The following is a 17220-nucleotide window of genomic DNA, read 5'->3' as shown; positions in this document are numbered from 1 at the left end:
TGGGCTAATTCAAGAGTATTACAATATTTTAAATGAAATCAGAGGGTTTTTCTAAATAACTGCTTCTTGCTTGGCTTTGGGCTTCCCCCCCTTGACTTTGGGTCTTCCTTTTGTGCTGCTTCCCAGAGAGAGTCTATCCTTGCAGCTCTCCCAGTTATGTCTCACTGTTTTTTTACTTGACACTTGTTAGTTGGGTGGTGGCGGCAGGTGGGGAATAGGAGCATTCTCTGATGTTTCTTTTAAGCCTCAGTTTTTGGTGAACCCAAGTCTCAAGGTGAGGCCGCCACAAGAATTCTGATCCCTCTTTCGTATTTAATGGTGGGCCTAGCATGTATTCCTTCCCCTCCCCAAAGATAGAGCTGTTCTATTTTTCTTGTCTTCTCCTCTCATCTGCAGTGGGTTTCCATAAGTGCTCTCATGGGCTAGATTCTATTGCCCTTCCCCCTGTAGATTAAGGCTTTTGTTCCTTAGAGGAGATAAGAAAGACAGGTCTGTCTAGGTAGAGTTTTCAGTGGTATCTGCTGGTCCCTTTTCCCCGCTGCAGAGGATTTCCACTAGTGTCCTTAGATATAGTTTTTGTTGTGCTATCCCCTGCACATTAAGGTTTTTGGTCTGTAGGAGATTTAGGGAAGAAGGCTTGTGACTGCCCTTCTCCTCCCCAGCCAGTACCACAGGGGAAAAGCTGTCTCAGATTCTTCCCATCCTTCCCTGTAACCACCTGGTGGGTTTCATGGAAGAAAAACCTGTTAGAAGGTATAAACCTCCTTACTTCTAAAAGATATAAACCTCCTTATTTCTGGGGCCCTCAGGAGATTCATGTTCTTACACCAGCCCATGTTCTGCCTTTAGAAATTTATTAAGGACTTTTAGCTGAGTTTTTTAATCAGTACTCAATGGCTTATGTCCCAGGTAAGCAAATGCTGTGGTTCTGTTCTCCCTGCAGTAACCCGTTTCTCTATCCAGATTTTGGATTACTTGGTTGATCTGGGACCTCAGTTCCCTGATGGATTTGGCTATTTAATTTGCAAATTTTCCAGCCCTTTTTCTTGTTGTAAGTGTGGGAGGATGCTCTTTTTATCTCTCTAGAAAGAGCTGAAACTGGAAATTTTCAAGTCCTAATTTTCCTAGTATTTTTCTTCTTTTTGACTTAGGAAGCAGGAGCTCAGTATGAAGAGCAGATTGGTAAAATTATTATGGAGACGCAAGAACTTAAATGGCAAAAGGTGAGTATTTTCCCCCCTCTAATTAACATTTTATTTTATGTATTTTAATCCTTAATTGTGAAGTTAATTTTTAAATTTCCTAAACATATTTGGGGAATTGTGCATCATTTTAGAGAGTCTCAAGAAAATTCCAACTAAAAGTGTTAAGAACATTTAGGCTTCCAGAAAACTGAGAATAACTTTTTTTTTTTTTTACAATGTTGTGTTAGTTTCTTCTGTGAGAATAACCATTTTTCCCCAGGCTTTCTGATAAGAAAATAGACAAGGATAACTCTGAAAACTACTATGAATTATTTCATATCTGAGAAACATATTGTGTGTTATAGAGGAGTCAAAATATTTTTTAAGAAGTGAAACTTCAGAATAGTACTGTATTTTCCTAGGCTGTTGTTGTATACTATAACCAAATCTTTAAAAAAATAGTATCATATCTGATTCTCTTTTGATCCTTATCCATATAGAGGCACTTTTGATAGGGCCTCTCTTGCCTTTCCACCAAAGTAATCTTTTCTTTTTTTTAATATTTATTTATTTGGCTGCACCAGGTCTTTGTCATGGCACGTGGGATCTTTGTTGACATGCAAGATCTTTTAGTTGCGGGTTGCGGGCTCTTAGTTGCAGCATGTGGGATCTAGTTCCCTGACCAGGGATTGAACCTGGGCCCCCTGTATTGGGAGTGTGGAGTCTTAACCACTGGACCACCAGGGAAGTCCCCCACCAAAGTAATCTTAACAGCTAAAAATTGAAAGCTTAATTAAGATGACCCTTCTTCTCAGTATTTGGCAATATTGAAACAGGAACTTGGAGATAACATGTCAGAAATAGAATTCAAATGACAGAGGATAGGCCAACAATGGGAATTTTGAGGCCAGAGAGATCCACAAGGTTGTGTAGAAATGGGAGTGAAACCAGAGTTGGGTTACATATGAGGGACAGGTCAAATAAAGAGACCTGTTTGTGGAGAGAAAAAACAGGTAAACACCAAATACAATCTAAAGCTCCAAGCAGACATACAGTCAGAATGTAAAGTCAGAATGTAAAGTCATATCTTGTTTTGAATAGAGAGAGTCAACAGTAGAAAATTATCAGAATCCTTAAGTTAATCAGTAAGTTTAATACAATCCAATTTAAAATACCAAGTGTGTGTTTGGTGTACTTAAGCTGATTCTAAGGTTTATGTGGAAATAAACTTACAAGAGTGGCTGGGAAAGTTTTGAAAAGGAATCTAGTCACACTAGATTCTTAAATATATTATAAAGCTATAATAGTTAAAATAGCTTGGTAGTATACATGAACAGATAGACTATAATAGAGTCCAGAAATAGATCCAAATACATAAGATAATTTAGTGAATGATAAAGGTGACATTTCTGATCAGTGGGGAAAAGTAGATTATTCAAGAAATGATATTAGAACTGGGTATACCATCTGAAGAAAAATAAAACCAGATTCCTACCTTACTTTTCAAAGTTGTAGAAAAATAGAACTTTCATATATTTCTTATTGGCAATGTAAATTAAAAGTATCTTAAGTTCCCCCAAACACCTAAATCCCATAACCTTCTATATAACCCAATTCTAACTTGTTCCTTTTGAGATACTACTAAGACTCTGTCAAGGTAGTGTCCTCACTTACTGCAATGAATTCCAATAAGCATGGTTTTGCTTTATTAACAGGTTGTTTGGTGGTGTTTTGATTGAGTTCATTTTTGTATATGGTGTTAGGTAAGGGTTCAGCTTCATTCTTTTGCTTGTGTATATCCAGTTTTCCCAGAACCTTTGGTTGAAAAGACTGTTCTTTCCCCATTGAATGATCTTGACACCCTTGACCATGTGTGTGAGGGTTTATTTCTGAGCTCTTTATTCTATTCCATTGGTCCATGTGTCTTTCTTTATGCCAGTACAACACTATTTTGATTCCTGGAGCTTTCCAGTAAGTTTTGAAATTAGGAAGTGTGAGTCCCCCAGCTTTGATCTTCTTTTTCAAGATTATTTGGCTATTTTGGGTTCCTTGAGATTCCATATGAATTTTAGGATGGGTTTTTCTATTTCTGCAAAAAATATTATTGGGATTTTGATAGAGATTACATTGAATCTGTAGATAACTTTGGATAGTATTATCTTACAAATATGAAGTTTTCTAATCCCAGAGCAAAAGATATGTTTGTATTTTTTATTTTTAATTTAATTTCTTTTGGCAGTGTTTTGTAGTTTTCGCTTATAAGTCTTTCATCTCCTTGGTTAAGTTAATTTCTATGTATTTTATTCTTTTTAGTGCTATTGTAAATGTAATTGTTTTCTTCATTTCATTTTTGGGTAGTTCATTGTTAGTGTATAGAAATGCAATTGATTTTTGTGTGACTTTGTATCGTACTACTTTGCTGAATTCATTTATTCAGGTTTTTTGTGGAATCTTTAGGGTTTTCTACATATAAGATCATATCATCTGCAAACAGATAATTCTTTTTCTTTTCCAAATTGGATTTCTTTTTCTTGCTTCATTGCTTTAACCAGTGCTTCCAGTACTATGTTGAATAGAAGTTGTGAAAGTGGGCATCCTTGCCTTGTTCCTGATCTTAGAGGAAAAGCTTTCAGTCCTTTACCATTGAATATTATGTTCACTGTGGGGTTTTCAAATATGGCTTTTATTATGTTGAGGTAGTTTCCTTCTATTCCTAGTTTGTTGAATTTTTTTTTTTACCATGAAAGTGTATTGAATTTTGTCGGATCCTTTTTATTGCATAAGTTGAGATGATTGTGTGCTTTTTTGTCTTCATTCTGTTAATGTGGTGTATTACGTTGACTGATTTTTTTGTATGTTGAACTCTCTTATCCCAGGGATAAATCCTACTTGGTCATGGTGTATGATCCTTTTAATATGCTTCTGAATTCGGTTTGCTAGTATTTTTTTGAGAATTTTTGCATCAATGTTCATCAGGGGTACTGGTCTGTAGTATTCTTGATGTGTCTTCATCTGGCTTTGGTATCAAGGTAATATTGGCATCAAGCATGAGTTAGGAAGTGTTCCTTCCTATTCAACTCTTTGGAAAAGTTTGAGGAGGATTGCTGTTAGTTCTTTAAATGTTTGGTAGAATTCACCAGTGAAGCCATCAGGTTCAGGGCTTTTCTGTATTGGGAGATTTTGATTATGGATTCAGTCTCCTATAGTCTATTAAAATTTTCTATTTCTTCATAATTTGGTCTTCGTAGGTTTTGCATTTCTAGGAATTCTCCATTTCATCTAGGTTACCCAATTTGTTAGCATGCAATTGTTCATAGTACTCTCATCATACTTATTATTTCTGCAGAATCAGTAGTAATGTCCCCACTTTCATTTCTGATTTTAGTAATTTGAGTCTTCTCTGTTTTTCTTAGTCCATCTGGGTAAAGGTTTATCAATTTTGTTATCTTTTCAAAGAACCAATTTTTAATTTCACTGATTTTCTCTATTGTTTTTCTGTTCTGTTAAAGGGAGGGAGGATCTCTCCCATTCTTTTCTTTTCTTTTTTTAAAATTTATTTATTTATTTATTTTTGGCTGAATTGGGTCTTCGTTGCTGTGCGTGGGCTTTCTCTAGTTGCAGCGAGCGGGGGCTACTCTTTCTTGCAGTGTGAGGGCTTCTCATTGTGGTGTCTTCTCTTATTGTGGAGCACGGGCTCTAGGCATGCGGCCTTCAATAGTTGTAGCATGTGGGCTCAGTAGTTGTGGCTCGCAGGCTCTAGAGCACAGGCTCAGTAGTTGTGGCACATGGGCCTAGTTGCTCCACAACATGTGGGATCTTCCCAGACCAGGGATCAAACCTGTGTTGGCAGGCGGATTCTTAACCACTGTGCCACCAGGGGAGCCCTGCTTCATATATTCTGATGGTCTGTCATTTGGTTCATAAATGCTTATAATTGTTATATCTTCTTCCTTATTGAACGTTTTATGGATATATAATATCTTTCTTTGTCTAATGTAACTTCCTAAAATTTAAAGGCCATTTTTAATTTTGTTTTTTTTTTTTTGTTCTTTTGGTTATTATTTTAATGGAATATCTTTTTCCGTTTTTCTACTTTCAACCTGTTTGTGTCTTTAGATCTAAAGTGAGTCTCTTGTAGACAGCATAAAGTTGGATCATGTTTTTTCTCCATTCTTCCAATTTTTGTCTTTAGGTGAGAGAGTTAAAATATACATTTAAAGTAATTACTGATAAGGAGCAACTGACTTGTGTCATTTTGCTATTTGTTTTCCATGTGTCTGATAGTTTTTTGTCCCTCATTTCCTGCATTACCATCATCTTTTGTGTTTAGTTGATTTTTTTGTAGTGAGATGTTTAAATTCCTTTCTCATTTCCTTTTGTGTATATTCTCTAGCTATTTCCTTTATGGTTACCATGGGGATTACAGTTAGCATCTATCATTATAGCACTCTAATTTGAATTTGTATCAGCTTAATGTCAATAACATACAAGAACTCTATTCCTTTATAACTCCATCTACACCCCTTTCAGTTGTTGATATTATAAAATTACATCTTTATATATTGTGTGCTCAAGAGAATAAACTAGTAGTTTTAAAAATGCATTAGTCTCTGAATTATGTAGAAAGCAAATATGGAGTTACAAACCAAAGGTACAGTAATACTAGCTTTTAGCCTAATAATTGTCTTTTTTTTAAAAGTATTAGTTTCTTTAAAAAGAAATAAAAACTGCTGTTAGAGTAATACTAGCTTTTATAAATTGCTCATGTATTTACCTTTACTGAGATTTTTATTTCTTCATATGGCTTTGAGTTACTCTCTCATGTCCTTTCAGTTCAACCTGTAGGACTCATATCATTTCTTGCAGGGCAGGTCTAATGGTAATGAACTCTCTCAGCTTATGTTTATCTGTATTTTAGATCATGTAGAGGAAAGGCAACTTATGTGAGATGGTGATAAGACCATGAAGTATATTTCCTGAGTCCTTGGAGTACTTTGCCAGGTTTGTCTGAAGTAAGAAAATGTCCAAGATTGGGGCACAAGTAGCCAGTTTCATGTGGTAACCTCTAATAGGTGTGTATGGTAGAAGCCAGTGAAGTGTAGGAGAGTGTGGACTTAAGTCATGAGAGTTAGACATAACCTTCTTGGTCATGGAAGTTCAAGAGTGTCAGATTTAAGGTGCCATTAACTCTCTCTACTTTTCCTCAAGATTGGGGATGATTGGGGCAATGAAATATCTAAATAAATGACAAGGCTTTGCAGAGTTCTCTAAAAACAGGTCCAGAAAAATGAGTGCCTCTGTTACTGGAGATCCTCATATTGGGAACACAAAATCAAGTAATTTTTTTCCTACTCTCATTAATTATAGCTCTCTCTCAAGAAAAAGTTTTAATCCATCCAGAGAAGTAGCAAGCAATGATCAGAACATATTCAGAACCCACTGTAGGGGTTTATTTTAGGAAGTCCATTTGGACATGTTCAGTGGGGTCCTGAAGCTTGGATTTACAAGGATAACAGTTTTACTAGGATTGTGAGGGAGACAGATGAGATTTGCACCAGAGACATCCTCAAAAATCTTAGTAAAATTTCCCCACCAATGCTAATTGAATATCGTTTTCAATATGTCCTTGCTCTGATGGGTAATTCCTTGTAAAATATGTTTGCAGAGTTTCGTCAAGGTTCTCTGGTGCCACCAAGTGTCTGTCCTGAAAGTGCCAGGGATTCTCTTGTAGTTTACAACCATGTATTCTTTTCAGATTCTGGAGCCAGTTGTGGGCATTCCAAAATAAGATTTTTTAATCTCCAGAAAGATTTAGCTTTTTAGAGTATAATGGGGCCAGGACCTGATTGAGGGCTGCCTGTGTGTCATAAAGATAAACCTAGGATATTTCTTTTAGGCTTTGTTATCCCTTAATAGTGTGGCTTCATGATAGCCACCTCCTTAGGAAGCATTAGAGTACTTAAAACTGTTGTTCATTTTTACACTGGGATTCCTATTAAGGTTGGAAACTCTCATTGTTTCTACAGTATTACAAAATCATGGACTACTCCAAAAGGTATATCTGATATTAGTTTTATGTTAACTCTCTTATCTCTTGACAATTGGCACGCTCTGCTGAGAGGGTAAGTACTGTCATCAGGACTGGTTTTACCTCTGGTAAGGAGTCATGTTTTAGGGGTCAGTTGAGACTGTTCCAGTATATCTTGCCTGATAGTTCCCATTTCAGTTATAAAAAATGATATATCAACAAATAATATTAAACCTAGATTTTCTAGTAGGAGTTTCTAATAAATCCATTTGAAGCATAGTCATTGTTTGGACAGAGGTTAGATCTCATGGAATTCCCCTTCTTTGGGTAATGGGAAAAGTGTAGCAATCTTTAAAGTATAACACTGAGTTGAAATGTGTGACGGAGAAAATAATAAAAAGTTCATAGGATGTAAGCCTGCTTGCCAAGAAGTGTGTTTTCAGTAGCATCCAGGATTGTACAGCATACAGAACCATCAAATTTAAACAAGATCCTTAAACCAAGTCAGTAGAGGCCTCTACTAGTTTGGCTGCTGCTTATTACTATCCTTAGATAAGGAGTAGGATTTTCCCCTCACTGGGTTGAGGGGAAGATTGTAGTAAGCAATTGGGCCCTGATGATACCTGTGGTGTTCTGTTAGAGTATTAAGGACTTGTCTACATTGCTCAGATACAAATAGATAGAAAGCTTTATGACAATTTGGAGGACCCCAATTGTGGGGGTGCGAGGGGGGCTGTTGAGAGTTATTTTTAAATCACAAAATTCTTGTCCGTGTTTAAGTTCCTAAGGGAAAGGTTCCATTGTTGAGGACTTAAATTATATAGAAATGTGTCAATTTCAGAGATGTTTGGAACCCATTGTCTACAGTAGCCAGTGAAATCTAGACAACTTTTTAATTTTCTCTTAGTAAACAGCCTTGGAAAGTATTGAAGGGCTCATAATTTATCAGGAATAATAGATTTACCCCCTTGGGATAAATTATACCCTAAATAATGCACTTTATTCTTATGAAATACTAAACTTTTTTTGGAATTCTCATGTCCTTTCTGAGCTAAAACAGTACGTAGATAAATGGAGTCAGTCTTAGAGCTCTCTTCATCTTTAGAACATAACGAAAGCTTGCCCACATATTGTATAAGTGTAGAGTTTACAGGGAGGTTTAAGGTCCCTAAGTTCCTCAGTAAACCACTGAGGCATAACTGTCCAGGTAAATTGTTGACTCTCCCAGGACAGAACAAACAGGTAAAACTATTTTGATCTAAAGGGACGCCATAGAAAGCAGAACACAGATAAATATATAGTAGTAAAGTATGTAGAGTCAGGTGGCATTGAAGATAAAATAGTATCTGGGCTCAATGAATTGGGGAAATTGATATTTTATTTATGGCCTTAAGGTCTTAAACAAATCTTCACCCATTGGGTTTTTGACTGGGGAACAAGTCAAAATTTTAAAACTGGTATAGGTATGATTGATTCATCCTTTCTTTATTAGGCTTTAGGACAATTGACTTTAGTTCTTCTTCGTTTCTGGTTTTAGAGGTATTGTATAAAGTTAAGTAGAGGTTTAGATGGGTCAATCTGAACCCTGCTGCCAATATCAGTTAAGACATTTTGCCCACAAAGAGTCCACTTCATGGAGATCTTTAATTTGGTTCCATGGTACACACAGGTACCTAAGTCAATATCCAAATAAGCTATGATCTGATTGTGAATAGAATCCCGAGGAATCTTAAAAAAAAAAAAAAAAAACTCCTCCAAAAAAACAGGAGTTTAATTTTTCAATTCTATTTGCATAGTAGACTCCAATGTCTTAAGTTAATGGGTGTGGCGTCATAAAGGAGAAAATAATATTCCTCACTTGAGAATCCAAGGATAACGGTTATAGGCTAAAACGGGGCGAGTATCTTTGAATTACTAGAGATATGCCCTATTTGAGTAGCTCATTGACCCTGAGGGAAAGGTTATGTGATGTTGCCAGAGTTTCTGGTATGAATAAAATTTCAAGGTTTCTTTTAATATTTAGAGAAATTGCTCTTTGTAAGTTTGAGGAATAAATGGGAAGTTGGGTGCGTGTCAGAGCAGTGACATTGATTTGCCCACCTGATATTTTTTCCCTTCATTTTCTTAGCTAGTTCAGGATGTTTTTTTCCCCCAGTGTCTTTTCTGCTTATAATAAGTATCTACAGGTGTCTTTACCATGAGACTCACTCCTCTCATGCTTGATGACTGGAGTGGGAGTATTAAATTGTTTTATCTGTAAGGGTACCAGTTTATTCTTCTTTTGTTCTAAGGCTTTTTGAAGATCTGAATTTGGAGATCTAGTAATGGGGCTATTTCCCATTCCAGTTTTTGTTGCATATTAAATCTCCTATTTCTAGATTTACGGCTGTTCACAAAAAACGGGGAGAGAGCTGGAGTTCATATTTACTTCAGAATCTGCTCCTCAAAGAATTTATCCCTGAAGTGTCCTATAAATTTATTCTTTCCTTGTTTGCAGGAGTAGAGTCTAATATATTTTCATAAGAAAACTGGGCAATATCCTCTGAAAAATTTTGTCCAATATCTACAGCTTTTCTAAATGTCTGGTTTCTGGAGAATTCCCTGACAGTCCAGTGGTTAGGACTCGGTGCTTTCACTGCCAGGGCCCAGGTTCATTCCCTGGTCAGGGAACTAAGATCCTGCAAGCTGCGTGGCATGGCCAAAAATTTAAAAATTAAAAAAAAAAAATGTCTGTTTTCCTATGCAGTTTGGGATTTCCTAAGTCATTCTTGGGATCTTCTCACTTTGCCTTTTCTATTCTTTTTTTTTTTTTTTTTTGCCTCTGATCATATGAACCAATTGATACAGACCTTGGAACTGGCAGTATTATTTTTCAAAATTAGTTATGGGAATTCAAATATTTTAAAGTAATTGCTAACTTCAGGAAAAATAAAAGTTGTATAAGAATAGAAATATAATCATGGGACTTCCCTGGTGGCACAGTGGTTAAGAATCCGCCTGCCAATGCAGGGGACACAGGTTCAAACCTGGGTCCAGGAAGAGTAGCCCCCGCTCGCCGCAACTAGAGAAAGCCCACGCGCAGCAACAAAGACCCAATGCAGCCAAAAATAAATAAATAAATAAATAAATAAATTTTTAAAAAAGAAATGTAATCATGATATACCATATGGCTTAGCATTGAATAAAAATTGCAGTTATAAGAGTATAAATACTGACTATTGATTTAAGCCACAATTTTTATATAATTCTGTTGGAAGAATAAACGGAGGACATGTAGGATTATGTTTGTACAAGAAAGCTATCATATAGGAGGTCAGTAGATAAGTTTTTTAAATTGATAAATCAGTGTATATTTAGAATCATGGAGTAAAATAACAGAAGCATTTGAAAGTGGTTGCCAGTTTTAGCTCTAATTTTTTAAATTATGAGAATTATTTGATAAAGATAGAAGAAAAAATTCATCTTGAATCTAAAGGACAGGACACACAACTTCTACCAAAAAAAGGTGGAGGGGAAAGAAATGGAATTGTATACATGGATTTTTTTTCAAAAATGCCCTGTGGTAGTTTTGGTTTTGTAAAAAATTATTTCAGTGAATTTAAAGAATCATATGTTACCATGTAAACATTTGTGCTTAGATAATAAAATTGGTATTTTGGAAACTGTAATAAGACTGTAGTCTGCTTGTATACTAGACTTAATTTTAATAACTTTTGATGAAACATATTTTCTTGAAGAAAACTTTAAAGTAAGCTATATTCAGAGTTTAAAATTTTAGAGAGCAATATGTTTTATCATGAAGAAGCAACTGGAAGCAAAATTATTGTATGCTGAGTCCATGACAGATAAAAAAATCATAAAATTGTCATAAGTTGCATTTTAAGAGCATAAAATAATATGTGCAATGAATATGTTTAACTTTAATTTGTGAACCCAATTAAAATTTAAAACTGAAAGTGGCTAGAATCTGTTTTAACTTTTCATGATTTTAAAATAGGAAACTCTTCAGAATCAAAAGGAAACATTAACAAAGCAACACAAAGAAGCAATGGCAGTTTTTAAAAAGCAGGTAATTTCATAAGGATAGACAAACATTACAGTTTTAAATATTGCAGTTTTCCCACTTCTCATGAATATTATGACAGGTTGTTCTCCATACTCACTGAAGACAAAAAGGTTATTATTGGAAGCAGGAAATAAGGTTATTTTGAATCACAACTGATAATAATATAATGTAGTAGAATGATTTAGTTAAGGAAAGAAATTAGGAATACTATTTTCTTGGAGATGTGTTTTTATTGGTCCTAAATGAAATATGTTAGTGATATGTGTGTTCTTGCTCTTTCTCTCCCTTCTCCCTTTTCTGTCTTTAATTAGCATATCCTAGGAGCTTACCTTTTCCACATTACTCCTTTACCCAAGCTAACATTATAACACTGGTGAAAAGCTGAAATGCAAGTAGGGAGATGTAAAGGATGAAGAGATGTGATTATCATGCACCTCCATAAATATCAACTACTAACAACTAAGAAAGATCAGTAGAAGAATTGAAAAAAAAATATTTTAAAGAAATGAAGAACAACTCCTTCTGTTATTTTGAATTCTATAGCTCTTCTTTACTACCTCACATTTCTCTTCAGTCCCTAATTATAAAATGTAAGTGTAAGAAATGTGCCTATGGAAAATGTACTCTGGAAGTGCTTTTCCTTATAGCCATGCCAACATCACCATTTTTTTTTTCCTTTTTCCTTCCCCCTTTTTTGTTTTTATCTACATACAAGTGTGTGTGTTTAGAGAGAAATGCATAAAAAGAAATAAACCTATATAACCTAATCACTAGTGGGTTAAGGTTATTGGTAATTTACACTGTAGTGTGGATTTGTTTAAGCAGATGATAAACTTCCTTATAGTCTGAAATTGGCTTTACCTAAGTTATGGGAGTTTTAATTGAAGGGTAAGGAAGCAGAAACCAAATGTACAACATAGTATTCTTTAGGAGAGAGCAGTTCTATGTCTCTGTTACCACAAGGGACTCTGGGCAAGAAAGAATATCCAGGTAATTGAAGGGTAGATAAGAAAGTGCTATTGGGTTCTTTTTTTTTTTTTTTTTTTTTAATTTCTTTTCTTTCTCTTTAAAAAAAGGATTCTTGAATGTAAGTGAGGAATATGGAAAATGAGATGGAGAAATTCCAAAGAAAAATTTTATTTCTTGACAACTTTGCCTAGTATCCTTGTGTTGCTTGGAATATTTAATTAGTTTCCTTTGGCAAGTTCACCTTAGTTTTTCTGTTTTAAAATGTCATTATTTATTTATTAGACTAACACATGCATTTTTAAAAAATTTCAGAAAATACTGTCAGTGCAAATACAAATGATATCAACTTCATAAAAGTATACATTCAGAAAATGTTATATGTTATTGTTTATGAGTAGATGGCAAAATATTGAAACATTTAAAAAAAGCTGGAGGGAAAAACTGAACTTTCAAGGATGATTGGTGCTCTGATTGTGAGATTAAATTGTTCATTTTCTTTGGTGACTATCTTTTTTCCCCCTTTTATACCTTTTATTGTTTATTTTCTCAGTGTAAAAGTAGCATAATCACATTGTACTAAGTTCAAACAATATAGACATGTAAAACATTTCTGTAGTCTCACTGACCAGTGTAAATCACTGGTAACATTTCACTTACCTGAATTTTAATTTTTAAAATTCTTTATCAGTTGCAAATGAAGATGTGTGCCTTGGAAGAAGAAAAGGTATATATTAATTTTTTAATAATTTGAAACATAATTTAAATGCATTTAATTATCAGTTGTTCACCATAATGGAAAGGAGCATTGGTAATAAACAAATGGAGACTGTTAATTTCTTAAAATTTTAGAAACAGAAAGGACCTAAAGGAATCATGTTACTCGAGCTCTTATCATTTTACAGTTGAGAGTACTGAGGCCTAGTAAGATATAAATGACTTACTGAAGCTCCCATTTTGAAGTGGCAAAGCTGGGACTAGAACCTAGATTTCTTCAGCCCCTAAATTAATGCTCTTTCCACTATACTGCAGTGTTTCTATTAAGTATAATATATTTTTAGTGCCTTTTCAATGAAATTACCTTCTTTAAAAAACAGTAAGATGACTTGCATCTGCATGCAGACCAACAGGAAAAGAGTATACAACTCTGAACAATGCTAGAAATTCATCTGGCATTAAATGTTTTCTCTAACTATTCAATAGTTCATACATGTTTTTATTATATCAAAGGACATGTCATTTATAATATTAAAACTTAAGAGTTATTTTTAGCAAAAGACTTTCTTTTAAAATTTTTCTCATATCCTTATATTTATAAAACAAATGTACTTGTGTCTTATTGATTAGAATATATTTATTCTAGCCATATGAATTAAATACTTAATTATATAGTATCCATAAGTTCTCAGGAATGCTCTACTGATAAAATGATTTATTGTTATAATGAGATTTTCCATTTCATGATATTTGTAACCTTGTATAGACCTTATTGTAATTTTATGATATCTTGAATTCATTAGATATATAAGTTGTAGTACAGATACATGTTTAAATTCTGTGAAGTATTAGGTTTCAAGTAGAGATTTTGGTTCTTGAACTCTTGTTTTCCCTGTTAATAATGTCACTTACATTGGGAAGTACTGAAATATAGTTTTTTACTTGAAGGGAAAATATCAACTTGCTACAGAAATAAAAGAAAAAGAAATAGAAGGATTGAAGGAAACATTAAAGGCATTACAGGTAAAGTAACTTAGTATTGCTTGAAAAGTAATTTGGTATTTTAGCATTGTATCAGTAAAATGCTGTAAACATGTAGTGTAGCAAAGTGAAGCTGAAAAAAATTCATATATCATATATAATTTAGTACTTTTTCCTGAGAGCCTTGGATTTCAAATTAGTAGGATTTTTGCTTTATCTTTTATTTTAAAAGGAAATGTTAACATAACTTTCATTATTTCTCACAGTAATATAATTAGATATATGTTATTTTTAGCACTTTATAGATGACAAAAGCAAGTTAGGCCTATATATTATAACTGATTTATCCATGGTCCTTAAAAATTAACATAAAATAGCATTTATTGTTATTATTATTTGCTAAGTACTATGCTTATTTTCTACAAATACAAAGATGAAGGAAACACTTTGCCTTTAAGTCATTCAGTCTCATACAGAGGTATGAGGTATACAACAGAATACAGAGGTATACAACAGATGATGAATCATTCAATACATATTTATGAAGGTCTACTATGTGCCAAACCCTGCTCTAAGCACTGGGAATACAGCTGTGAGTAAAAGGGTCAAAAACCTCTGCCCTTGTGGAGTTTACATTCTAATGGGGAAGACAAACAATAAAAGGAGATAAAAAGTAAAATAGAGGTTGTTGGGGAAAAAGATATTCACATGATTTCAGAGTATCACCCTATAGATAATATTAATTACAAAGAGCAAAGTAATTTTTTTACAGTGGAAGGATCTTGATGGTTACTACCTGAGTCAGGTAATTCACACTGTAGTGTGGATTTGTTTAAGCAGTTGACAAGCTTTCTTCCTTTAGTCTGATTACAGTAGTACAAGGATTCCTTTTCTCCACATCTTTACCAGCACTTCTTATCTCTTGTCTTTTTGATCACAGCCATTCTGATAGGTGTGAGGTAATCTCATTGTGAGTTTGATTTGCATTTCCCTGATTATTAGTGATGTTGAGCATGTTTTCATATACCTGTTGGTCATTTGTATGTCTTTCTTTGAGAAATGTCTGTTTAGGTCCTCAGCTCATTTTTTAATTGGGTTATTTGGGGTTTTCTGCTATTGAGTGTGTATATGACTTCCTGCTACATTTTGGATATTAACTCCTACTCAGATACATGGTTTGCAAATGTTTCTTCCATTGTGTAGGTTGCCTTTTCACTCAGTTGATTATTTCCTTTGCTGTGTAGAAGCTTTTTAGTTTCATGCAGTCCCACTTGTCTATTTTTCCTTTTGTTGCCTGTGCTTTTGGTGTCATGTCTAAAAAAATCATTGCCTAATGTTGAGAAGCTCTTTCCCTAAATTTCCTTCTAGTAGTTTTATGGTTTCAGGAGTTATGTTTAAGTCTTTAATCCATTTTGAGTTGATTTTTGTTTATGGTATGAAATTTTGTATATTGCATGAGGTAAGGGTCCAGTTTCATTGTTCTGCATTTGGATATCCAGTTTTTCCAACACCATTTATTGAACACTGTCCTTTCTCCATTATGTGTTCCTGGTGTCCTTGTCAAAGATCAGTTGGCTACAGATATGTGGATTTATTTCTGGGCTCTCTATTCTGTTCCATTGGTCGATATGTCTCATGTTGGTTTTGGTTTTGCTTTCGTTTTGTTTCTTGTCAGTACCATGCTGCTTTGGTTACTGTAGCTTTGAAATATATTTTGGAATCAGGAAGTATGATGTCTTCAGTTTTGTTCATCTTGCTCAGATTGCTCTGGCCGTTCAGGGTCTTTCGTGATTCTATATAAATTTTAGGATTGTTTCTTCTATTTCTGTAGAGACTGGCATTGTGATTTTGATAGGGATTGCACTGAATCTGTAGATCACTTTGGGTAATACAGACATTTAAACAATATTTAATTTTCCATCCATGAACAGAGAGTCCTTTACATTTATCTATGTCTTTTAAATTTCTTTTATCAATGTTTTATAATATTCAGTGTACAGACCTTAACCACTCTGCTTAAATTTGTTCCTAAATATTTTATTCATTTTGTTGCTATTATGATTATTTTCTTAATTTTCTTTTCAAATAGTTTGTTGTTTGTGTATAGAAATGTGGCTGAGTTTTGTATGCTGATTTTGTATCTTCAATTTTACTGAATTCATTTATTAGTTCTAACAGTTTTTTTGTTGTCTTTAAGGTTTTCTATATGTATGATTATGTTACCTTCAAATAGAGATAATCTTATTCCTTTGTGATTTGGATGCCTTTTATTTCTTTTTCTTTTCTCATTGCTCTGGCTAGGACTTCCAGTACTCTGTTGAATAGAAGTAGTGAGAATAGGCACTCTTGCCTTATACTGGTTTGATTATGATGATCACTGTGGGTTTTTTATAAATGGCCTTTATTGTGCTGAGGTAAGTTTCTTATATACCTATTTTGTTGAGAGTTTTTATCATGAACGGATGTTGAATTTTGTCAAATGCTTTTTCTACATCTATTGAGACGAACATGTGGTTTTTTTTCTTTCATTCTATTAGTGTGGTGTATCACATTGATTTATTTGCATATGTTGGACCATCCTTTTAACCCAGGGATTAAATCTCACTTGGTAATGGTGTATGATCCTTTTAATATGCTCTTGAATTTTGTTTGCTAGAATTTTATTGAAGATTTTTGCATCTATGTTCATCATAGATACTGGCCTGTAGTTTTCTTTTCTTGTAGTGTCTTTTTCTGGTTTTGTTGTCAGAATGATGATAGTCTCATAAAATGAGTTTGGAAATGTTCCCTGTTCAGTGTTTGGGGAGAATTTAAGAAGGATTTGTATGAAATCTTCTTCAAATGTTTGGTAGAGTTCTTCCATGAAGCCATCTAGTCCTGGGCTTTTCTTTGTTGGGAGGTTTTAAATTATCAATTCAATATCCTCATTTGCTATTGGTATGTTCAGTTTTTCTAGTTCATCGATCTTCAGTTTTGGTAGGTTGTATGTTTCTAGGAATTTATCCATTTCTTCTAATGGGAGAATTTGTTGGCATATAATTGTTCATAATAGTCTCTTATGATCCTTTTTATTTCTGAGGCATCCATTGTAATGTCTCCTTTTCATTTCTAATTTTGTTTATTTGACTCTTCTGTCTTTTTCTTAGTCTAGATAACAGTTTGTCAATTTTGCTTATTCTTCCAAAAAACCAACTCTTAATTTCGTTGGTTTTTTTCAATTGTTTTTCTATTTGCTATTTGATTTATTTCTGTTCCAATCTGTATTATTTTCTTCCTTC

At 34.0% G+C, this 17220-nt stretch overlaps 1 protein-coding gene across 1 annotated transcript in view; it reads left to right on the top strand.

The window, feature by feature from the left end:
- Positions 1–17220, top strand: part of CCDC73 (coiled-coil domain containing 73) — a 120199-nt gene that overhangs the window by 32477 nt on the left and 70502 nt on the right. Inside the window, exons 2-5 of the mRNA XM_061201548.1 lie at positions 1152–1223; positions 11210–11281; positions 12936–12971; positions 13910–13984. Coding sequence (XP_061057531.1) covers positions 1152–1223; positions 11210–11281; positions 12936–12971; positions 13910–13984 — 255 coding nt within the window. The remainder of the gene's footprint in view (positions 1–1151; positions 1224–11209; positions 11282–12935; positions 12972–13909; positions 13985–17220) is intronic.

Source organism: Eubalaena glacialis, chromosome 10 (assembly GCF_028564815.1).
Source record: "Eubalaena glacialis isolate mEubGla1 chromosome 10, mEubGla1.1.hap2.+ XY, whole genome shotgun sequence".
Taxonomy (NCBI): domain Eukaryota; kingdom Metazoa; phylum Chordata; class Mammalia; order Artiodactyla; family Balaenidae; genus Eubalaena; species Eubalaena glacialis.
This window is presented reverse-complemented; position numbering and strand designations above follow the sequence as displayed.